Source organism: Eretmochelys imbricata, chromosome 10 (assembly GCF_965152235.1).
Source record: "Eretmochelys imbricata isolate rEreImb1 chromosome 10, rEreImb1.hap1, whole genome shotgun sequence".
Lineage (NCBI taxonomy): Eukaryota > Metazoa > Chordata > Testudines > Cheloniidae > Eretmochelys > Eretmochelys imbricata.
In genome coordinates this window covers 71574359-71599879 of record NC_135581.1, presented here as the reverse complement: position 1 = coordinate 71599879, position 25521 = coordinate 71574359, and the positions used below count along the sequence as shown (strand labels likewise).

Genomic DNA, 25521 nt, shown 5'->3' with positions numbered 1-25521 from the left:
CTCACTTCACCTACGAGTTTGGAGTTCTACCTGAAGGTGGCAGACACGTCTGCACCTTGAGCCATGCTCACTGGGTCTGTGGCATTGCCTTTACACTCTGCTTCACTGGTAGAAAAAACAGGGCCAAGGATCAGAGAAAGTAGGCATTAGATTACAACAGGTAAGCCAAGGACCTACCGGCCTTGAAGACAGGTACTCCTGTGAGGATCCAGCCTTTAGAGCAGGGGTGGGCAAACCTTTTGGCCTGAGGGCCTCATCGGGTTTCTGATATTGTATGAAGGGTCGGTTAGGGGAGGCTGTGCCTCCCCAAACAGCCAGGCATGGCCCGGCCCCCATGCCCTATCTGACCCCCCTGCTTCTCGCCCCCTGATGGCACGCCCGGACTCCTGCCCCATCCAACCCACCCTGTTCTCTGATGGCCCCCAGGGACCCCTGCCCCATCCACGCCCCCGCTCTCTGTCCCCTGACTGCCCCCAGGCCCCCTGCTCCCAAGTGCCCCCCGCTGCCCCATCCAACCCCCCCCCTTCATGACTGCTCCCCCCCCCGAACTGCGGCCCCGTGCAACCACCCCTTCTCCCTGTCCCCTGACCGTCCCTGGAAGCCCTGCCCCTGACTGTCCCCCCGCTGCCCCATCCAATCCCCTCCCATCCTTCCTGACTGCCCCCCGGGATCCCTGCCCCTATTCAAGCCCCCTGTTCCCCGCCCTCTGACCGCCCCACCCCCTAGCCATACCCCTGGCCCCTGACCACCACCGCAAACTCCCCTGCCCTCTCTCCAACCCCCCCTGCTCCCTGCCCCCTTACCGCGCTGCCTGGAGCACCAGTGGCTGGCAGCGTGGCTGCACTAGGACAGGCAGCCTTACTGCACAGCACAGAGCACCTGGTCAGGCCGGGCTCTGCACCCTGCGCTGCCCCAGAAGCTCGCAGCCCCGCTGCCCAGAGCATTACGCTGGTGGCACAGTGAGCTGAGACTGTGGGGGAGAGGGACAGCGGAGGAGGGGCCGGGGGCCAGCCTCCTGGGCCAGGAGCTCAGGGACCAGGCAGGATGGTCCCGCGGGCCACAGTTTGCCCACCTCTGCTTTAGAGAGTCTCCAGATGGAGTAGACTAAAGGTGTAATGAGGGCTGCACTGGCATCCAGCACATATGAGGTGACTATGCAAGAAAGAAGTTATCTGAAGGCTCAGGAGACACTTAATGAGCGAGCAGACACAAAATCTAGATAGAACCTACAGAGAGAGTCACAGAATGGAGAGACAGAGAACCATCCAGAGGCCAACCCCACAGGAAGGAAGGAGACTCCACAGAGAGATGGTTCTCTAGAGAGGGAGACAGAGATAGGTTACTCCCTTTGTGGTCATCCGTTGAGGAGACTAAATGATCTTAAAGACTATGTAACCGGCTGAATCTGTGGTAAAGATAAGATTCCAACTCTGCTATGGGCTAGCAACCTAGGGTTGCCAACCCTCCAGGATTGTCCCGGGGTCTCCAGGAATTAAAGATTAAACTTGAATTAAAGATCATGTCATGTGATGAAACCCCCAGGAGTACGTCCAACCGAAACTGGCAACCCTATAGCAACCTCTGGACAAAGGGACATGGGGTGGGGGTTGGGGCATCAATTATTGGTTTTAATGTTTATATTAAAATGTTTGTAAAATAGGGAAGATGTATCATGATCAGTGGAACTGGAGGAAGAAGGCCCATGTTCTCTGGAGGGACTTTTATTGGTTGGAAACCAGGAATGCATGGAGTTAGGCTGGAAGGAATTCAGGCACATGGTCAGAGCAGTGTACGGGATTTAATTAAGTTCCACTTGTTCAGATTAGCCTGTATTCCATTTCACTCCCTTTAATGGACCACATGTGTCACAGTAAAGGGCAGTCTCATCCCCACATGGTCATGCGGTTTAGGGGCTTGTGGAACCCTAAGTAGACTAAATGCATTTCTCCTTGCAAAATAAACTGGGTTTTGTTTTGCTTTTTGCTAGTGTTTGTACATTTGGCCTAGAAGGTTAAACAACATTGTTCTCACTTGCATGCACGACATCACAGTCAATCCAAACATTGCTGGGTGCATTTAGTGCGATGTTACCGCCTTGCAGGAGAAACAAAGAGAAACTTATGTCAGGACAGGAATAAAAAAACCTTCCAGTTTCCTGTGAAAACAAGCGCAAACTCCCTAAATAAAGCTTGCTTGAGGGTCAAGGGTCCTGGTTCTCTTGCCTCTAATGAGTGCCTTGTCAGTAACAGCTCAAATAACCAATTTACCTTGCCCAAATAATGCCCCCGCACTCATCTTTGTCCAGCTCAGGACTGACTCTAGGCACCAGCAAAGCAAGCATGTGCTTGGGGTGGCACATTTCCAGGGGCGGCGTTCCGGTCATCCTTTTTTTCCAGGGTAGTTGCGCTCTCGGAGCTGTGCCACTTAGACTGGGCAAGGGCGCCGCACCCCTGGCCACAGCGGGAAGGGGAAGCCCCAGCCCCGGGATGCTGAGCTGCCAAGGCCCAGCCACAACCTGGGGAGGAGAGGGCGAGTCCTGACGGGGAGCTGGGGCTGCAATGCCTCTGGCTGCTGCGCTGCCTTGTGCCACCCCTTATATCAGGGTTTCTCTGCGCGGCCAGGCAGGGGAGGGGGTAAAGCCCCTGCAGGCGCTGGGAGAAGGGGACATCACTCCCTCTGCTTCCAGTGCCGCCTGCGAGCCCCAGCCCCACCTGAGCTTGGGGCAGCAAAAAACGTGGAGCCGGCCCTGGTCCCGCTAACCTCTACTCTTCCTGAGACTATCCCTTCAGCTCAGCTCAGAAGCTTATGTGCTAGTTGGACAGCTGGCCCCTACGTACCTTCATTTTTATTGGTAATCGTGTTTTCTATGGTAGTGACTAACGGCCAACCAAGAGTGGGGCCCCATTGTACTAGATGCTGCACTAGGCCTGTAGCCTTTGGCTTCTGTGCATGGGCTCATGGGTGCAGGCAGAATAGGCACCAGCAGATGCAGAACATATAATGGTTATATGACAGGTTTCAGAGTAACAGCCGTGTTAGTCTGTATTCGCAAAAAGAAAAGGAGTACTTGTGGCACCTTAGAGACTAATCAATTTATTTGAGCATAAGCTTTTGTGAGCTACAGCTCACTTCATCGGATCATCATGCATTCGATAAAGTGAGCTGTAGCTCACGAAAGCTTATGCTCAAATAAATTGGTTAGTCTCTAAGGTGCCACAAGTACTCCTTTTCTTTTAATGGTTATATGCTGATTCCGATATAATGGCTCCTAACGTCATGAGCAAGGCAGTTACGGTGTGGTGATTCAATAGTAGCTGACTGGTAAATTTAAGCCATGAATGTGCAATTAAATTCTTAATCATATACTGGACCAGGATACGGTTGAGACATTAGCATAGGATTGTTTTGTTGTGGAGTATGTGGTGTCTTTCAATTGTACATCCAGTTATATGTCAATATATTTTTATATTGCCATCTATCAATCTGTGGTTCTTTCTAGGTTAACACACACCTCTCGTTCTCTCACCAATGACAGAGCAACTCCCCAGTCATTGGAGTGTATAGTGTACCAGTCTGTAGGCAGCAAATAGTTACATCTAGGAGCAATCAGAGTCTGTGGCTCCCCAGGCCGGTTGAAGATGGGAGCACTATGAAGACAGCATGCTCAGTGTGTTTTGGTGGAAGAGCCCTGTATCCTCCCGCAACGCTCTGCTGAGGCTGATAATGGGTTCTGGAGGAAGCCTCATCCAACTCTCCTTGCCTGGAGGAAGGTTAGCTGTGACCCCAGACCTTGAATGCATAAGTAAGGGGAAACACAGAGATGTTAACATGTCCACTCACCCACAAATTCCCATCATTTCTCATTTTCCACAGCTCAGATCTAAAGCAGCCTCTGAGCTGAAGGACAGCGGGAGGAGAGGCGCATACATGGGTTGTCTGTGTAATACATGCTGGCCGATCTCTCCTGACATTCATCTTCACTGGTGAGGGGAGATGGGAGAGCTCAGTCATGAAGATGAATGTCATAGCGCTGCTCTGCCATTATATACCTTTCCCATACATCTCTTGAGAGAGATTTTATGTTATGGAGAATATTAGCAACTCAGCTGTCAAAAGGAATCTCCGTGACATGGCTGCTCTGTTTTATTGCTTCCCTGTGTGAAGTGCCAGGGTACACCCATGATAAATAGTCACAGTTATTATAAGATTGTCTAATTCACTTGTCTTCTTGGCAGCTGTTTATGTTAAAACACAAAGTAATATTCCTTTCCAGCAAATTATTTAAGGAAAATGTCAGCATACTGAATTGGTGAGAATGCACTTGAGCATTCAGTTCCAGAGTTTGTTTTCAGCTCTTTGTCTAAATCGCAACTTTTCTGGGCGTTGGATGCCTCAGAGGATTGGTAATGGGCTATGAAGCGGTTTGTATCTAGCCCACCAGTTGGAATCCTGCCCGGGTCACTAATGACTTATTCATTCCCATCTGATAGGTGTTTTGGGGGCCTTTGTGATATCAGAGAGAGGGTTTCACCTGTCTTTCCAGGGGCCTTGTGTTCACACTATAAAAGTTGCCATCACAGTCAGTGCTACTGGGTCTTGTTAGTTTCCAGGAGAGAAGTCAATGCTTAAATATTCCATGGAATGGCATCTTCCCTTTCAGCCCTAAGGGTGGTCTTGGCTAGCCAGAGTTAAGACATTGATGTGGTGGTAAGTGGGCATGGGTCCTACTAGCAGTTTGACCACAAGAATGGTCTATTTCAGGCACTAGGGGGGCACTGCTTCTTTCAACAGATTCTGAGAAGAGACTCAAAAATGGGAACACCCACAGAGGGTCTGGTCCTTGGAAAGGGAACTCCACTGCATTGGGTTCAGTCCAGCCGCCATTTACCAGACCCAATAATACCAACCATCTCCTGATATTTGGTTTTTGTTACTGTTTTTTCCACCATACCCTCCCCATTTTAGACTCAGGCAACCTCTGTTTCCTGCGTTTGCTGAAAGAGTGTGTGTCACATACACCTACCACACTGGAAGCCTAAGAATAGGTCCATGGGGGAGAAAAACAAGGTCAGATTTCAATAGGGTTAAAAGGTAGCAGGACAAAGGGGATCCTTTGGGGAGGGACAGAGTAGAGAAAGGGTAAATATTTCATCTTTATATTAGGCCCCATTTCCAGTGGGCCTAAAGTTATGGTATATATGAATTTTCCTCTGCTACTTGAGTCTAAGCTGATATTCCATATTCCATTTATCACTTTTCCCAGTGCCAGCAATGCTGTTGGTCAGATGCTGCAAGTGGTTGAGGGAGTCAAAAGGCTATTTGAGTGAGTCACGCTGCTGCCTGGCTTGGAGCCTTTGAACTCCTGAGTTCTTATTTCAACTCTGCTACTGACTCACTCTGGGGCTTTGGGCAAGTCTCTTCACTTCTCTGTCTCAGTTCCTTCTTGTAAAATGGGGATAATTATACTGATTTATTGACCTCGTAGGTTCCCAAGGAATGTTAGCCGATAAGGAGTTTGTGAGGTTTTATTAACTAATGTTGGCAAAGGGCTTTGAACATGACAAGTGCTTTACACAGTAAGTGATAAGTATTATTATAATTGTTAATTAACTTGCAGTAGCTGCTGTTAGAGGTAAACTGCCTGGTACACAGTATATTTGAAGGACAGCAGCAAGCGTTATGATTTGACTATTATAAAGTGACTCAAAGGCACAGCAGATGTAGCTTTCATGCTGATAAAGCCATCACTGGGTCTTGCATATCCTTTCTAAGAACCGGTTGGTTAGCTTCTGGAAAGAGTGCAGAGCTTTGGGCACATTTTGGGAAGAGAGGATAAATGAGGTAGCAGGGACCAGAGTAGAGGTTGCTGTGCGTGAATGTGTGATCTTTTCCACCTCTGGGGATCAGACAGATCAAATGTGAAAATATATTTAGTGGACTTGTCACGTGACCCATCCTAATATCACTTCACATTTGGGCATAATTTAGGAAGATTTTTATTTATTGTTTGTATCCTAGCAGTGTTCAGGATTGTGCTGGGTGCTAGACAATTATACGGAGAAAGACAGTTCTAACCCCGAAGTATTTACAAGCTAAATAAGGCCAGGACATAACAGGTGGATGTGCAGGAGGTCATGACTATCAGTAATAGGAACACAGGGATGTATCAGCTAGCTACATGTGTAGGTTACTTTTTTTATGAATCAGTAATGATGAATAAAACCCCCGGGGGTCACTAGCCCTGTAGACTTGCCATTATAACTAGGTTGTTTGCTGTGGGCATTGCAGTAGAGATGAGTTTTGAGAAGTGATTTGAAAAAGGTCAGAACTGGAATAGCTGAATGCCAGGATTGCACTAGTGTCAGAGCTGTGCGGTGGTGATGGACTAATATGATACAAAAGGATGTTTTGGTCAGGACTGAGCTGCATTGGGAGCTGGTAGAGGGGAAACTCAGGACTGGAGCATTAGGTTCAGGCTGAAAATTCATTGGCAGAACTGTAAGACAGAATACTGGATAGCAACCACCTGCCACACCCATCTCACCTCTCACCAGTGACCTGTGGGGGATGTCTGAGGACTGTCTCAGAAAATCTCAGGGCTTGTGACAGCATCTTGAGTCCTGAGGTTATTGTGACCCTGAAAGTAAAAATGAATAGAATAGAGATCTGGAGGATACGTCCCAGCCACATAAATCACACAAGAGACGGCTCCTGACCGCCCCCCCCTCCCCCCGCGCCCGACCCCATTATCCAGATTCACCAGAAGAGAAGGTGATATGTTGTTGTCTTGATTTTTAAGAAAATGGGGATGAAATCCTGGCCCCACTGAAATCAAATCCACTGACTTGGAACTGAGTCAGGATTTCACTCTAATATTTAAAATGATGTATTACCTGTTTTTTGTTTGCAAATAGCAGAGAGAAACATCTGGGCGTCAGCTGAGCATTAAATCATTGCCTTTTCACTGTGCCATGGAGGCAGGAATGCTGCCTGTGTGATTCCTTGCTCCAGCCAGTGCCATTCACCTCACGTGTTCATAACCACTAAATTCATATGCTTTGAAAAGAAACGTGCTCTTGTGCTGTATGTTTCTTGTGACGAAGAGCTGATTATTCTGGAGGATTTGAGAAAAATAATTATCTCCTCTCTTCACCCCTTTGAATAAAAAACAACAGAAAAATAAACTGGCATTGTAAATTTCAGGAGCTGAAATTGCATCTTTTGGTCTCCTCCAGTATTTTGCATTTTAATGCAACATTATGATAACATTTGTCAAAAAGCCTCACAGTCCTTCAAAATCAGAAGGTTTGGCAACAGCATAATTGGTGCAATGTGGGAAAAATATTGTTTGAAATATACTTCTGGGTGCAATTTGCCATGATATTTCTCTCTAAAGTGCATGAATTGGCTCTTCATCTGTGCTGCAGGAAAATGTTCCTTCTCATCCAGAAGCCACAACTTTAATTATTAGAGTTAATCCCCTGCATGGGAGGTTGTGCCGAATATGTGAAGGGAGATTTGTGGAATCTTGAAGACTTGGGTGCTCTTGTTACTGAAAGGGAGGGATCTGGTGGGGGTGATTTGGCTGGCCCATGAGATGCAAGTCTGTATGAGGTCATCTCCGCTTCCAGGTGTTGACTCCTCTCAATCCCAGCTCCCTTCTCTGCTCAATCCGAAGTTGTGCCTTTGATGGTGTATGGAATATTTTGCCCATGTCCCTTCACCTCACTTTCCCCCAATCCTTTTATATGCTGTTCCAGTTCCACCTTTCTTACAGTGCACGGACTGGACCCTAACCCCAAAAATTTCTATTCCTCCAAAATCTTCAAGTATTCTTAGACAGCCTCTTCCCATCCACCCATCCCCTGCTGGCTCCACCTCCCCACACTAGATGAACTGTTATCTTCCCACAAGGTAGCCCAGCCCCGGAGGCCCAGGACTGGCAGGCGCAAACTATGCCCAGTGCTGCCACCAGCCGCTCTGCCTCTGACTCACTGCTCCCCCCTGTTCCGCTTTGACCATTGGATTCCAAGTAACTTGCTTGAATCCAGCTGTGCATTCTGGCACTAACCCTCTCAGCCTACCTGCTGTAACATGGGCCTTAGCTGTATGGTGGAGACTGTTCAGTGGCACTGTGTTGCAAGCTGCATTCGGTCTGTCACAGAGCTGGGTCAGCTGCATCTGAATTTGGCCCTCTTAGAGTTTGCACCATGCACGGTTGAGGTTGGAGCTCTGCCCCAGCTCATTCGGGACGGAGACTTCTCCGATGGTTCAGTTCTTGCACAAGCACACAAGATGAGGACCCAAAAGCTGATTGCAATCTATTCCCCCTCTTTCTCTTCCTCTAGAAACCATTACCGCCGTAGGGCAGCCACAGCGGGAGGCGCACGAGGGAAATCCTACTACACGCTCACCTTCACCATCACGTTCCCGCACGGGGAGGATGTCTGCTACCTGGCCTACCATTACCCCTACACTTACTCTGCACTGATGGTAATGTTGGCCTGTCCCAGGAGGAGACTGATGGGAAGAAGGGCGGGGAGCTGTCTTGATTATGAGTAGTATTTGATATGTCACATATGCTGCCATTTGTAGCGCTGCTCACAGGATGCTAGCTATTTTTCAGGTTTCAGAATAGCAGCCGTGTTAGTCTGTATCCGCAAAAAGAAAAGGAGGACTTGTGGCACCTTAGAGACTAACCAATTTATTTGAGCATGAGCTTTCGTGAGCTACAGCCTGTAGCTTGTGCTCAAATAAATTGGTTAGTCTCTAAGGTGCCACAAGTCCTCCTTTTCTTTTAGCTATTTTTCATAATGCTTTCATTGCCTTGTCTACAATGGTCCCTGACCTCTCTGGAGGTCAGGAAGGAGTTGAAGGATAGCCATGAGCGTGAACTGCATGGAGCAGGCTGCGATTAAAGGCCGATATTTTTTTTAGTATTTACCAGCCAACCCAGACATGTCCAGCATCCCATCCTTAGAGTGCGGGCTGCTCTGGGCTAATGGCAAGCTAGGAGGAAAAGACTGACTGCTTCTCCTATGTGGCTAATCCTTTTCGGCCATCATGTAACGACTTGCTATTTTCAGAGCTGCACCATGCAATGCTGAGGTGCAGGGCCTGTTTCAGATTTACTCTGTCAGCTGTCACTCTGCTCCAGTTAGACGCTCCCAGCTGGAAAAACAAACCAACCCAAAGCATAAGGCTTTACTGTCCCAAAGCTATGTTGAAATGGATGTTAATGTTCCTCTGGGGCAGGAACATGTGGCTCCCTAGAGCCCTTCATCGGCCAGCTGGTGAATGGTGTTGGGAGGTCTGGGGAAAGCTGTATCCAGCTCACCTTTTGAACCGTACTGGTGGGGGAGCCCTGGGTGAGGCTTCTAAAGAAGGGAAGAATAAAGGGAGAAAATGGAGGATCCCAGGCAGCACATCACTTCCTCATTAAGCACGAGAGAGAAACCTTTCCAAAAGTGAAAATACCGGGTGTTCAGGCTGCCTCTGCCCCCCTTTTCTCAGCCCCCTTTAATTGTCTTGCCATTAATGCCTTCTACCCAATCCCTGTTGCTATGGGCAATTGATGGATGGACAAAGCTACTTTGGGCCCCTTGCTGACTATTTCTAAAGCTCAAACCTTATTAAATGTATCATTTTGCCCTTGCACAAGAATGGAGGAGAACATCAAGGAGAACAAAACCTCCTTTCTTATGTAACACAAGCCATGTCACTGTGTGTGACTAGCCCAGCATGGTAATGTTAGGTAGTGTTAGTCCATGTTAGGTTCATTCCCATTCCAAACCACAACACATTAGTTGACTGCTTCTCATCCCACTACAGATGTTCAGAAAAGCTGGATTCAGTACCTGAGATCCCTCAGGTCAAGCCTTGGCTGTCCAAAACATGCGTGCAAGCCAATCTGCACCAGGCCCATGGGACCCAGTTACTTCCATGAGCTAACGTGGAACGCAGATAGAGCTCCAGAAGTTGTACGTGGCATATACTTAAGTAGTTAATGCAAAGGCAGGTGTGTGCTGCAGCCAGCAGGAGAGTAAGGGACTGGGAGACCGAGGGATGTGAGGCCTACTGAATTCTTTATTACTGAAGTACTGTACCTAGTCATGATTTCAGTATGTATTGATTCCTTCTGTTGGTATGCGGGCATGCAAGGCTTTGAGAGTTTGTACCCTGTGGGAATCCCTGAGTATCTCACCTGGATGAATAGAATCCAAATGAAAGGATGTTGTTATTCTTAGATTCACAGGGCTAAATCCTGAAGTACTTACTCATTCCTTCCTCATGCTTACTCAGGTAAAATGCTCCTTGAAGTCGATGGGAATTTTGCCTCAGCAAGGATTGAATGAATTAAAACTGAGTGAAGGACATCAGGGTTTGGACAGTGAGTGTTAGAGGTGGAAAAGAGCTGATAATTAAGTCCAGATGGTGGCCAAAGTAGGATTACTGCCTGCAATATATTCTCCAGAGAAACTTTGACCAGGCTAATTTAAAATGACGTTAGTGATGGGACTTGCACATTTCCCTTTGGAAGATTATTATACTACTGTAATTTGCATGACGAACAAATTCTAACTCAGGTCGGTGCACCAGTAGGTTTTATTTTAGAGCATGTGTCTGTGGGTGAAATATGTCTTTTCCTACAGACAAGTAATAAAGTAAATGTGATTAGTAATCCAAGGTCATTTGGGAAGATGATAAACTTTTATGTGGAGTTAGTGATTTGAGAACATTTCTAATAATATCATATATTTTTAATAATTGCAGACATATTTACAGCATATATACAGAGGAATTTATTTTCAATGGATACACTCACTAGTGCATTGCTTTTTGACCAGTACTAATCAAGTGTACTTGATGAGTAATTCATTTTTTAAAAATTGCTTTGTTAAAAGTTTGCATGTGAAGCTATAATGCAACAGTCTGTTGTGTGTTATCTATGGTAGCAATGGTTCCACTAAGTTGCACTGGTCACCATAGCATATAAGAAATTGATTGTAACAAATCCTTTATATCTGTGCAAGATAATTAAATAGGTATAATAATTGCATTTTTACTCTATACAGTAAATTGGTTTATGAAGTAGATCATCATAGGTATCCAACTGTATTTGTTCATCTAGACACTGGATGATTGGGGTGGAATCAACAGATTGATCTAAGGCCTGTGATAAGATTTGGAGTCTTTTGTCTCTAGGTCACTGGCTGAAATTTAGCCCAGGTTGGTAGAAAGTTGTTACCATCTGGTGGCTGCTGGGTGTCCTGTGTGAACTGAGTTGATGGGTTTTAGCCAAGTTCCTGGTGGGACAGGTGTCCATATTGTAATGAACCTATTAGGGCATTGACAACAAACATCTTGAGGGAGGTAGTTCTGGCTGACGAAAGGATAGGGTAAAGGAGTGGGTAATAACAGAGGAAATGACCACCCAGATTGTAAGGTGAGGGCACAGTTTAAATGCCTGAGACTGAAATATAATGAGTTTTCAAACAGTATGAGCTCATTTGTAAAGCTGGTACCTTGCTTCTTCTCAGTCCCACCTTGACATCCTGGAAGAAACCAGGAACCCCAAGAAGGTCTACTACAGACAGCAGACACTGTGCCAGACTCTGGGAGGAAACCCATGCCCACTGCTCACCATCACTGCTGTGCCAGAGTCTAAAAGTAGTGATGACCTGGAGCAGTTCCGTAAGTACCTACCTAAGATACGCAACTAAGGTATTGGCTACTTGTGGGCCTCATAGATTATATGGCACTTTTCATAAGAAAAAGGGATGTAAACCGCGCTTCCCTTGGCCAAATTCCAACTCGTCATTCCATTCTGTCTCCACAGATGCTCACCTTAGATTCAGCTGGACACAGCATTTGTCCTCACTTTCACTGTTAACCCACGGAGTAGTGTTTGCATGCTTCGTGCTATTAAATATTTAAGCTGCTATGTTGCGCCACAGAGGTGGCTGCAGTGGGTGAAAGAATTTCCGTGTAAGATTTGTGAACTTCATAAATGGCTTTGGGATCTTTTGGGGAGGCAATGTGTAATGGAAATGTACATCTTTATATCACTGAGATATCCAGCAATACAATTCTATGGAGGTTTTGGTTTCTGAATTTGAACCCTATCAGCTGTCTGCAGTAGTATATGTGTGGGAATCCCACTGACATCAACACTAGATCCGTACATAAAGGGAGCACAGAAATATTAGCGTCGAGTACTACCATGTGGATTGGAGAAGAGAATTTTGCCTTTCTGCTTTCTTCCCTTTCTAGGGCTGGTGAAAGTTATGGGTTCCATTTTGGTTCCAGTTTATAACAGAGTGACTGTTATTATTGCTTTGGTTCAGTCAATTAGCCACGACCCCGTATGAGTCAGGTATTTATTTGGCGCAATCCGATTTATTTGCAGGGAAGGAACATGAAGTCCTGTTTCCCTGAACATAGTAGAAACACACAGCAGTCAGTTTCCTTGATCACAGTTTCCAAGCCTGCCTTTATAGCCAGTCCTGGTCCCCAGGCAACTCTGTCCCTCAGCTCCCTCTCTCGACTATGCCCATGACTTCTTCTCTTGTTTTCTGCCACTCTCACACACAGATGTACACAGCTTGTCAATCTCATAGTCCCTGCATTTGCAATCAGTCTCAGGGAAACCCCTCCAACCATACAGTTTACCTCTGCTCATGCTTTCCCATGTGGCCTCATGCGTTGGGTGGTGGCTTCCTGTTGTGTCAAGTTATTGCTACATAAAGGAGTATTTAATTGTGGCTTCCATTTAGCCTGAATGAAGGGTGATCTAGCACAGATGTGTGATTGTCTACAGCTGAAGGACATGCATGATGGTGGCCATTAACACCTTCCAGTGTCACAACATTGCAAAAATGTCAAACCAAACAGTTCTGATTTTTTTCTGAATTTTTGTTTTTTTTTTCCCCCAAAAATTAACAATCTGATGAAATTGACATACATTCAGGAAGCATTTCAGTATCACAATTTTCCACTGCAAAAATTTTGGCAGAAAAATCTCACCCAACTTTAGTAATGAACTAATTGAACTGTCAAAATAGTATCCTCTGAACTCATTTGGAAGCTGTTTGGGGCAGGGATGGTGGGCGCAAGACTGAGTCATTTTTTTTGTATGTCATGGGCACATATAGCACGCTGTATGAATGACAATAATGACAGTATTATGTGATAGAAAATATTTGTTTTATCTAATGAAAGAGCAGAAAAACACCATACTGTGTTTTGTGCCATGGGCTGCCTCCAGACAAGCCTGAATTATCATGTATTTGTTTATTTCGTTTAAGCAGCTTGGTTAATAATGGCTTGGGGAGGCACTGAGCTTAAGTTTTGCTGCTTTGCGTTGCTTTGGTCAGCAGTTGTTCCTCAGTCTACTTGGCTTGTGTGAGAAGCCCTCCCTACTCTGAAGTAGTTTGGCTGATGCTAAAAATCCAATATTTTCCACTATTTTGCCATGCTAGTAACCCAGCCCAACAAAAGCAAATGCATAAAGAGCTGAATCCTGCAAGACCCAGGGGAGAAGACTTCATGGGAATGACTTCCATTGCTTGGTGCAGACCCTGCAAACATACGTTCTGGCTCAGGAGGTGATGTGGAGCTGCATCCTGGGAGGAATCAACCCAGGGAGGAATGACTAGAAGTTGTTGATGGCCTTTGGTCTTTTCTTTTCCTTTCTAGGGCTCTGGGCTATTCATGTCTCCAAGAAGCCTTAGTGGTTTTGCTTGCCTTTCAAATTTTTGTTTTCTCCTTATATATTTTTTTTTCCTGAGAGATTTTTCAACAACATAGATCACATACAGTTTTTCAGAGCTGTGTAATTGTTGGGCATGATCTTGCTTTAATACCCTATAAGCCTTCTCTGTTTTCTTTATTAGAGACACAGGGGGTGGGGAAGAAAGAGATTGCTTCACAAGTGTGCACTGGACAAACATAGCAGGGTGCTAGGAGGGATAGGACCATCTGTATGGAAGGATAGATTTGGTGGGGAGGAGTTACTCTGAACACAAGGAATACTGGTATGTAGGCGGGGGTGAGGCAGGGAGATACAGAAAATCAGTGCATGACACCCCTCTGTGTTAGCTATGCTTTATTTTCCTTTCTCAGCTCTTTAGATCGGTCTTGTCAGGCTTTTGATTAATGTGGTCCAAGGATGGTTACATTTGTCTGAGTTAAATTTATTAATGTGCAGCTTGTTAATGAAAAGCACAAGCCATGCATGTTCCCAGAAGTTGCATATTCACAGCATGTTGAAGGAAAAGGGAGTTGTGGGTTTTTGTTTAAAACCAGGTCTTCTCCCTCCTGCTCAAATTATGAGGGCCCCAACGCTCATTTCATCACATTTACCTTTGTCCTCTCCCCTCCACCTCCCTGTTGCCTGCTTTTGCTATCATGCTGGTTTTCCCTTGTATTATTATTATTACTGACATGTTAGACAAGAAAGACAGCAGAGGCTGGGAAAGTTTGATTTTAAGGAAACCAGAGGACGGTGGGTGGCAGGGGCAAAGTGCTGTGCTTTGGGACCCTTGTGCTTTGCCATTCGTAACCCTTTCCTCTATCTGGAGTCCGAGCATCCCCTGGATTATGGCCCTGTGCCCCTCACCCTAACTGTAAGGCCCCTGCTTGCCTTCTGACAAAAAGAAAACCACTTGTCCCCCATGCTGCCAGCATGTGGGATGCTCATTCAAAGAGCGGGAGGATTCTTTGCCTCGCTCGTCTCCTTCTTCTACTCCTTCCCCCTTCCACCCCGCTTTTTTGCTTCTCACAAAGAGTTGTTCTGTGCAGACTCAGCCTGCCAAATTATGCTAAAAGCTTTTCCTTGGAAGACAGTAGCAGTTCTTAGAATAATGTAAAAAAGCGGGTTTCTGTAAGCTCCCATGGGTGTGAAGAGCCACTGCACTGCACCTGCCGTGGGTTTGATGTTGTCACTTCTGCACGGCACAGAGGGGAAGAAATATAATGGTTGTGAGAGAATCTCCCCTCTGGAGTCTTTGATCCCAACTATTCCGACCTTAGTCTTTCATTTTACTGGGTGGAAGGAGGAAGAGTGTCTCCTGAGGGGTGGTGGTGGGGGGTGTGTGTGTGTGGGGGGGAAAAGATTCTCAAGTGAAAGAAGCAGCAGCAGGAACAGCAAAGGGCCAAATCCTGAGAGGTGCTGAGCTGCTGCAGCTCCCAGTGAAATCAAGGGGAGTTTCAGGTGCTCTGCTCTTCTCAGGTTTTGCCCTAAGTTACCACCCCAAATGAAGAAAACGGTCCTCTACCCACCCAATAGTGGGAGCACAGCATGCACCCATGCTCCATGCTCGTTTGCATATTCTGAGCCCATAGCATTATACATTTGATCTGCCAAGCAACCTGTCAGGCATGGAGCTCATCAGCCACATGAAAGCTGTTGGAGATGCCCTTTGCCAGGCTGAAGCGGGAGCAGACAATGGGCTTGCCGATGCATTGCTATCAGGTGTCCAGGATTTTCAACAGGGATGGTGCATCTGTCTGTCTAGTTACTTGTATAACCCTCATCCCTATAGTAACTGAGCACCTGGCAGTCATTAATGCATTTATCACAACATCCCTGTAAGGAAAGGAAATATCATTATTCCCAATTTTCAGATGGGAAAATGAGATTCAGAGAGACCCAGGGTATGTCTACTGTGCAGCTGGGAGCATGCCTCCCAGCCCTATAGACAGACTTGTGCTAGTGGGGCTCAAAGTAGCATGCTAAAAATTGCAGGGTGGACATTCTGCCCCAGGTTGGAGCACATAACATACAGATCAGAGAAGTTCATACACAGGAGATGTGCTGGAATTAATTTTTTCCCCACCATCTCTTTCTCTCTTGTTCAGTTGGTGATAAGTAATGGTAGGAAGGAAACTAATAACCTCAAGTAGTCCCTTTACAGGAAACATGTATCTGAAGAAACCTTGGGAAAGGGACATACACACAGTAACTGCCATAATCTACCAGTCAGAGCTTCTAGTTCAAATTGGTTGTTTTTCCAAGCAAAGCTGAAATCTTTTTTGTCAGGCGTGTTACTGTAAGTAGGACCCAATGACTTCACGAAGGAATGCCTGGGTGAGATACCAGCTGATTAGCCCCTAGGGACCACTGGAAGTTATGGTAAATAGCAGAATGAATGGATGGATTAGCCCTCCAAAGATCTGTAATTAAAAGATCCATTCAGTTACACCCAGGTAATGATGAAACTTTCCTCTGTAAACTAGAGCAAGCACATCAGTGCCTTGTCACCACAATAGATGACTAAATTAAAACCTAGAAATGTAAGGAGGCTGATGAATTCATGGCAGCTTAGGCTGTGTTGTGTGGAGGGAGCTGAGCCTTTCTTCCAGTGGATTTAATTGGCTCGTTGTTAGAGTGGGGCAGGAGCAAGATTTTGTGCATTTGGGGATTTTTTTTCTTTCCAGAATGGAATGAAAACAAAAAAATTTCCTGTGAAACAAAATTTGTTTGGGGTCAATCGAAATGCTTTGATTCAATAAAATCAAATCATTTTCTTGGAGGATAGGTCCACTAATGGCTATTGGCCAAGATGGTCATGGGTGCAAACCCAAGCTCTGGGTGTCCCTAAGCCTCTGAGGGTATGTCTATACAGCAAAGAAAACCCTGTGGCTGGCCCCTGCCAGCTGACTTGGGCTTGCAGGGCTTGGGATGTGGTGCTGGTTAACTGCTGTGTAGACTTCTGGGCTTGGGCTGGCACCCAGGTTCTAGGACCCTGCAGAGGTCCTAGAGCTCGGGCTCCAGGCCGGAAGTCTACAGAACAATGAAACGGCCCTGCAGCCTGAGCCCCATGACCCCGAGTCAGTTGACAGGGCCCAGCCATGGGTGTTTCTTTACTGTGTAGATGTAGCCTGACTGCCAGATGTTGGGACTAGATGTCAGGGGATGGATCACTTGAGAATTGCCCTGTTCTGTTCATTCCCTCTGATACATGTGGCATTGACCACTGTCAGAAGACAAGATATTGGGCTAGATGGATCATTGGTCTGACCCAGTATGGCCGCTCTTATGTTCCTCTGATTTTGACCTTTTAAAACTTTTACAAATATTTGTACATTATAAACAATTAATTTTGTTGCAAACATGGTTTTGAAATGAAAGATCGAAAATATTCCTTTCTGAACATGTCAAAATGGATGTTTTGACATTTTTAAACACTTCCTTTTTTTTCCTGAACAAAATTTCATCAAAATAGACCTGGTTTTGAAAGGTTTTGATTTACACAAAAACGACATTTACATTAAAAAAATTTTTGGATAAATTTCAGAACAGCCTACTCGCTATGCACAGCCCTACTCTCTCCTAGTTACGATAACCTATTATTTTCCTGGTCCTTTGATCTCTGATCTATAATGGGTGTATAAATTAATCCTGGAAAGGTGTGGGTAATAATAATACAGTTCCCTTTTATATAGCTTTTCATCTGAGGATCTGAAAGTGCTTTACAAACATTAATGAATTTAGCTTCACCAGCCCTCTTTGAGGTAGCTAAGCAATATTTTTTTCCATTTTACAAATGGAGAAATTGAAGCACATAGAATAGTAACAAAGTCACAGAGGAATTCTCTGATTGCAACAGGTTTCAGAGTAACAGCCGTGTTAGTCTGTATTCGCAAAAAGAAAAGGAGTACTTGTGGCACCTTAGAGACTAACCAATTTATTTGAGCATGAGCTTTCATGAGCTACAGCAAGTTTGCAAAAAAAAAAAAAAAAAAAGTTGCAACAGCAACTTTTCAGTCCTGGGCCTGTTTCTGCCATAAGCCTGTCCTCCTCCTCAGCTGATTTGAATTGCAGTTGTATTCCCAGCACAGAGTAGTAACCATTATAATGTCATGGGACTCAATTCTGCACCCATTGAAGTCAATGGGAGATTTGCAATTGTCTTCAACACCAATGGGATGGAGGCTGATGTGAACCACTAGTGGTTGCTTATGGTATTGCATGATAAATATTCAGAAGGATGTCTTCATACCTGGACATGTACTTGTGGCTTCTGTTAATGCTGATTATGTAGTCTGTGACTAGTATTCCGCCCAATCCTTGTGCACGGTGATTGCCTTCTCATCAGCATGTGCTGCATCAAGAGATTGAGTTGCAGGGGTAGCTTGTTTAAAGTTAAATCCAAATGTCCCTGTTAGTTAGCAGCAGTGGCAAGGGAAGTGGGCAAAGTACATCAGAAGCTAATGGATGTATGTCTCTAATAGATAATATGCTTGGTAGGCATTCCCCCTCTCCTGGACTGGAGAAGACATTAAGGTTAACAGGGAGAAGCAGCAGCATCTGCTTGTGTTGAATTAAGTCTTTTGATGGGGGTGGAGGGCACTCTTGTTTCATAAGTCCGGTAGGACACTACAGATATAGGGATGACTTATAGGGTAGGTATATAAGGATGCTTATAGTCTTTAAGGTTTCTGTGTGCTCTCCCAACTGGATAAATGGAGACTGATCAGATGTGCTTATTTGACGACTTCTTAGAATACAGCCTCATTGAGGTATCTACAGATCTTTCTGATCAACATCGGTGCACTTCCTTATGTGCGAACACAAGCTAGTTAGATGGCGTATTAGCTGGTTTGATTTTTTTTTTAATAAAAAGAAAACAAGACACTTTATCTTCAAGTACTAATGTTCAACTAATTTTCAAGAACAATTCCTGAGTGAAGAATAGCAGAGAGACCACTTGTACAGGATACTGGGAAATAATGATTGTGTGGAAAATGTACACAGTTTAATTAAGCACATTGATTAAATCAATATGATTCAAACAGTTTAGCGCTCCAATCAGTTTAATCTCATTAAATGTAATTCAGGCCTCAATAATTGATTAATAATGCATTATATTTTATGAATTATTGACTCCAAGTTATTATAACTGTGCCGGCTCTCTGCGTGGTAACCGGCGCTGCATATTAATTATGAAAAGCTGTTGCACATTTCTTTTGAATAACTTTTTCAAAGCTAAAAGAAAAGGAATACTTGTGGCACCTTAGAGACTAACCAATTTATTTGAGCATAAGCTTTCGTGAGCTACAGCTCACTTCATCGGTTGCATCCAATAAAGTGAGCTGTAGCTCACGAAAGCTTATGCTCAAATAAATTGGTTAGTCTCTAAGGTGCCACAAGTACACCTTTTCTTTTTGCGAATACAGACTAACACGGCTGTTACTCTGAAACTTTTCAAAGCTGGAGATGATGTGTCTCCTAAGAAAGCAGGGATCAAATCAGATAACAGCTTCGCTGGGTTAGCCCACCCCAAAGGAAAATGTGCTCCTCAAATAGGGCTCTAATCTGACAGCTTTAATAGAGAGAGGCAGAACACCTGTTTGTGTTAGCAAAGAGCTTTCCAGTGGCTGGAGGAGTTGGCCGTAGAAGTCCTGCTGGAGCTCAAACTTGAGGGCACAGCGCTGTGCCACTCTGAAATAGTAACAATTCCCAGCACATCTGTCATCCTGCTAATGACATCTGTGCATTAGACCTCATCTTCCACAAATGTATGCAGTACCGCCAACGCCACTATACCCTTAGGCCCCACCCCATTCCATATGCCTAATGTTCACACTGAAAACAACCCCATTTCCAGAAATTCCTTCGGGAAGTTCAGTGGCCAATGGTGGAATGTGCTGATGGTCTCATAAGCCGGTGTCTAGTGGACATAAGTTTATGTCATTGAAACCACTACAACTACTGACACCCTATGTGACACTTCAGGAGAGAGATCCCAGGACTGAATAGAGAGTGAATGCTTCCCTCACCCCCGGAGGTGGTCCCTCCTAAGTCAGGGGTGGGGCCCACTGGCCGGACGCTACTATTGTCCATGTTGCACCTGTTCTGTAAGGAAACGAAGAATTTCTGTTTTCAGGACTGATTGTCAGTCTAGCTGTTGAGGTATTTACATGGGGTCTCATCATTATAGTCTTTTGGAACCTTTCACCAGCATTAAATTTCCTTAGAAATGTATTTTCAGTGAACATGTTCTGCTTCCACTCTTCATCTCTTTCCTCTCTTCATTCTTTATTTCTGAAGATATTTCCCTGGAAAAAGAAAAGTTGTTTGTCTTCTTAATTTTCCATAAACATTCTGGGCCTGATTCTGCCTTCCCTTATACTGGATTTTGAACTGCTATAATTCCATTGTTCATTGGCGTTACTCCTAATGACACTGCTGCCAGTGGCAGGAAATTGAAGCAGTCCTTACTTTGGACACTACACAGGCCCCTGGCTTTAGATGACAGTAGGGTGACCAAATGTCCCAATTTTATAGGGACAGTCCCAATTTTTGGGTCTTTTTCTTATATAGCCCCCTATTAGCCCCCACCCCGTCCCGATTTTTCACATTTGCTGTCTGGACACCCTAGGTGAGAGGAAGAGACAAACTGTTGTGAAAACCGCAACCCCATTTTCATGCAGATGTCCTGAGTGAAAAAGAGTCCGTTTCTGCATAAAACTGGGGCTCATCCCAAGTTGTTACAGAATTCAGAGCCTGATGTTCCTTTGCACAAATAGCTAGTTCATCAAACACTTAAAGCTGAGGGCAGGGGCATGTTGCCGGCACAGAGTGCCCGAGGCAAGCAACAGCGGGGTTCGTTGCCCGGTATGCGTCGCGCCAATGACCACAACGGGGTGGAGAAGCAGAGAGTTTATTTGAAGCTTCAAATAGGGACACAGGGAGACTGAGCTGTCTCAGATCCTGCGCGCCAAATGCAGGTTACACCATACAATTTATACCTTTTTTCCTACTTGACTACACAAGCATATACAACCAATTACCTGTTGCCCCGTACAATAGCGCAGCCAATCATCTAAAGCAGCCAGTTATATTTTTCCTCATTAGTATTGTTCAAGCCTTGCCTTATTTGGTTATACTTGTTACTAGTTTTTGCTAAACATTCCTTCCTTATCCTTCTTTGAGAAAGTAACAGATTTTTTAGATAAAGGAAACGCAGTGGATCTAATTTACTTAGATTTTAGTAAGGCGTTTGATACGGTGCCACATGGGGAATTATTAGTTAAATTGGATAAGATGGGCATCAATAGGAATATTGAAAGGTGGATAGGGAATTGGTTAAAGGGGAGACTACAACGGGTCCTACTGAAAGGTGAACTGTCAAGTTGGAGGGAGGTTACCAGTGGAGTTCCTCAGGGATCGGTTTTGGGACCAATCTTATTTAATCTTTTTATTACTGACCTGGGCACAAAAAGTGGGAGTGTGCTACTAAAGTTTGCAGATGATACAAAGCTGGGAGGTATTGCTAATTTAGAGAAGGACAGGGATACCCTACAGGAGGATCTGGATGACCTTGTAAACTGGAGTAATAGGAATAGGATGAAATTTAATAGTGAGAAGTGTAAGGTCATGCATTTAGGGATTAATAACAAGAATTTTAGTTATAAGCTAGGGACGCATCAACTAGAAGTAACGGAGGAGGAAAAGGACCTTGGAGTATTGGTTGATCATAGGATGACTATGAGCTGCCAATGTGATATGGCTGTGAAAAAAGCTAATGTCGTCTTGGGATGCATCAGGAGAGGTATTTCCAGTAGGGATAAGGAGGTTTTAGTACCGTTATATAAGGCACTGGTGAGACCTCACCTGGAGTACTGTGTGCAGTTCTGGTCTCCCATGTTTAAGAAGGATGAATTCAAACTGGAACAGGTACAGAGAAGGGCTACTAGGATGATCCGAGGAATGGAAAACTTGTCTTATGAAAGGAGACTCAGGGAGCTTGGCTTGTTTAGCCTAACTAAAAGAAGGCTGAGGGGAGATATGATTGCTCTCTATAAATATATCAGAGGGATAAATACCAGAGAGGGAGAGGAATTATTTAAACTCAGTACCAATGTGGACACAAGAACAAATGGATATAAACTGGCCACTAGGAAATTTAGATTAGAAATTAGACGAAGGTTTCTAACCATCAGAGGAGTGAAGTTTTGGAATAGCCTTCCGAGGGAAGTAGTGGGGGCAAAAGATCTATCTTGCTTTAAGATTAAACTCGATAAGTTTATGGAGGAGATGGTATGATGGGATAACATGGTTTTGGTAATTAAATATTCATGGTAAATAGGCCCAATGGCCTGTGATGGGTTTTAGATGGGGTAAGATCCAAGTTACCTGGGAAAGAATTTTCTGTAGTATCTGGCTGATGAATCTTGCCCATATGCTCAGGGTTTAGCTGATCGCCATATTTGGGGTCGGGAAGGAATTTTCCTCCAGGGCAGATTGGAAGAGGCCCTGGAGGTTTTTCGCCTTCCTCTGTAGCATGGGGCACGGGTCACTTGCTGGAGGATTCTCTGCTCCTTGAGGTCTTTAAACTACAATTTGAGGACTTCAATAGCACAGATATAGGTGTGAGGTTTTTTTTTGTAGGAGTGGTGGGTGAAATTCTGTGGCCTGCGTTGTGCAGGAGGTCGGACTAGATGATCATAATGGTCCCTTCTGACCTAAATATCTATGAATCTATGAATCTACACGTTTACCCGGCTGGAGCTGGTTTTGGCTAGCGAGCCATGTGCAAGCATGTCTATTTGTGTGCTAGCTTCCTCATAGTTTTGCAGGGTTACAGAAAGTTCAAGGAATGGAGGAGCTTCGGTTTGCCTGGGCCTAGAGCAGGAGGGCTTCATCAACACTCGTGGTCTTCCACCCCCTCCCCCGCCCCCCGAGTTACCTAGAGTAGTGCCCAGCATCTCCAACAGGCACAAAGAGGACCCTAAATGGAAGTTGGAAAAACTTGTTCAAAATGTCTCAGGAAATTCCTCATTATGCACATCTCCAGTCCCAATCCTCTGCGAGTGACACCCTAGTCATCTCCACAGCAGCCCATTGCAATGCTTCAAACCATGGTATACTCCTGCTTGAATGCAAAAGTCCTCAGCAACAGAGAAGGAGGCTGGTGGAGTAGTACAGAAATCTGAGACAGAGAAGCAGGGCTGCTTGCAAACCGTGCTCACTGAAGTTTTCCATAATGCATCAGCTGCTCTTCGAATCCTAGTGTCTTGTGGGGGTGGGGAGCTGACTTAGCCTGCACAACAGTGAGACTGCAGCCAGCCTGCAGTCTGGCAAAATGCATATTAAAACACCGAATCCAATTAGTCAAGGCAGCCAGCAATGCAGAGAGGAAAGTGAGCTAGGATCTGGAGCTGCCTGACAAATAGGCCTTGGAGTAGGTGGAACCAGTGGAATTCTTTGCTGGCTGAAAAGGTGCATATGTTGTCTTACAGGACACTTTAGCAGACACAGCTGCCAACATGAGGTAAGATGTTTGCGTTTTATAGTGACTGTCCTTCTGCAGTCCGCCTCTACTTTCCTGTTGAAGCTCATGGTCCTCAGGAACTTCTACCTTTTGCATATTCTGGAAGAGCCTTTCCGTTTCCTTTTTGGAGACAATGCATTTTATTTTAAAATGTTTGGATATTGGTGGTTCTCTCTGGCCCTGTGTACAGGTAGTGCCTTCTTAGGTCAGGATATTGTGGGCACCTTCTTAACGCTATGCAGACTCCAGGGTTTCCAAAAATCTCGGAGCCTTTTCCATCAGGTTAATTCATTGTCTTGAAGATGTAAACCACCATATAACTTATTACTATTATTATTTGTTTTGTGCTTGCTTTCTACCATGTAAGCTCTCATCATAAGTTCCTCAGAGGCTCCGGGCGCTACTTATAAGTGTACTATAAATCATTAAAAATTATGAATGAAACTGAAATAGGTCCAGTGGAGTTCCATGTGCATTACTTACACTGCTGGGGAAATTTACAGCGTAGTCTCTGCAACGCACCTATCATGAAAAGCATTGCCCTGGACACACTGCAGGCCTGTATGGCACTGATTGGTTACCCAAACTCTTCCTTTTCCTGGGAGGAGTGGGGAGGTGTGAGAGAAAATCCATCTCCCCTCCCTCAGAGAGGCTTCAGAATAACGAATGCATGCTGCACTTCCAATCACCCATCTGTTTGGTAGAGCTATGAAAGATAGCCCAGGAGAGCCTCCAAGCTGCTTTTCCTTTCTCAAATGGTGAATGAGCATTGAGCTGCTACTAGGTTTCTGCTATCAAGCTCAAATCACAGCCTGAAAAAGCCTTTATTTCACCGAACAACACATTTCCCATGTCTGGCAGTAAATTCCAGTCCCTTATGGTGCTGTGGGGCACACTCTAAAAGGTCAGTGTGGTTCTATATAAATCAGATTGAGCTAAATCTACTCTTCCTGTGACAAAGGCAGGCTTAGCAAGGGAGGGCACCCGTTAGGGCCAGCTTGATTGCAGAGGCTGAATAATTTCATGAGCAATAATAACCTGCTTGCTAATATAGGAACAATCAAAGGACTTGCCCTAGGGTGTAAACTGACAAAACAGAGGTCAGGGAGGAATTCCTTCCACATGTTATAGCATTGCTCAATTGGCCAGGTGCATTATTAGGGAGGTTTATACTTCCTCTGAAATGCAAAGTGTTGGCCACTTCTGGAGGCAGAATTCCAGACTGTCAGAGGGTAGGCTGTCCCTTTAAGGGAGCTGGACATAGCCCTCAGCTGTGACTAATTAGCAGCCTCCCAGGTGATAGGTCTGAGGTTGGGGATCAGATGATAGCCTGCAGGCCACCTGGGCCTGGGATAAAAGGCCAATGAACAGCTCAATGGAGAGAGAGAGACCTGCAGGGAGCACAGACTACTGTAGGAGACCCTGAGTCAGGCCAAGGGACCTGGTTTGTCTGTTTAGTTTATCATAGAATCATAGGACTGGAAGGGACCTTGAGAGGTTATCTAGTCCAGTCCCTTGCACTCAGGGTAGGACTGAGTATTATCTAGACCTGTGTTGCTTTGGAGAAATGAAACTCAGCTCTCAGGAAAAGGGACTGCAACCCTGCTGTTGCTAGGAGGAATAGCTGATGTACTAACTGGTTTTCCTGACTGGCTCTCTGTCTTTGTTTCTACCTCCTCCGTCTTTGTCAACCATCTCCAAGGCAAGTGAGGAAAGATTTCTCACCCCATGGCTAAAATGGAATTGAATGCTGTGCTGTCACAAGAACCAATCCTCTTCAGTTCCTGGTGGGTTCTAAGCCCTCTTGGGTGCCTGTTAGTGGGGGGAAAGGCGGTCAGGGAAGAATGGTCACAGAAGGACAGCTGGCAGGGCAAGCTTTCTTTATGAAATGGAGCACACTGTAGCTGGCAAGTTTCCAGTGTGGAGAGAATCAATCTATGCTGGTTGTTGTTGAAACCAAATGAAGGCCTTTTCTGCCATTGAAAGCAATTTCTGTCTCTGGTTCAGTAGTTACTCCCCCCTGTGTTCAAGTCATAGCATCACCTTTTCACTGCAGATCTTACCCACTGGACATCTGTCAGGTCTTAATACCTTAATCCCACTGAAGTAAATTATCCTTGAGCATGTGGAGGGGAATGGAAGGATAGTGCAGGTAAAAAGTGGTATGATGGCACAAGCTTATGTTCTAATAAATTGCCAAGTTTGTTGTGGGAGGAATGTTCCTCCAGAATGTTCAACT

The 25521-nt window shown here is 45.2% G+C and overlaps 1 protein-coding gene across 1 annotated transcript in view; it reads left to right on the top strand.

Moving 5' to 3' along the window:
• AGBL1 (AGBL carboxypeptidase 1) overlaps positions 1–25521 on the top strand; it is a 241343-nt gene that overhangs the window by 70216 nt on the left and 145606 nt on the right. The window contains exons 16-17 of the mRNA XM_077829336.1: positions 8349–8493; positions 11541–11694. Coding sequence (XP_077685462.1) covers positions 8349–8493; positions 11541–11694 — 299 coding nt within the window. The remainder of the gene's footprint in view (positions 1–8348; positions 8494–11540; positions 11695–25521) is intronic.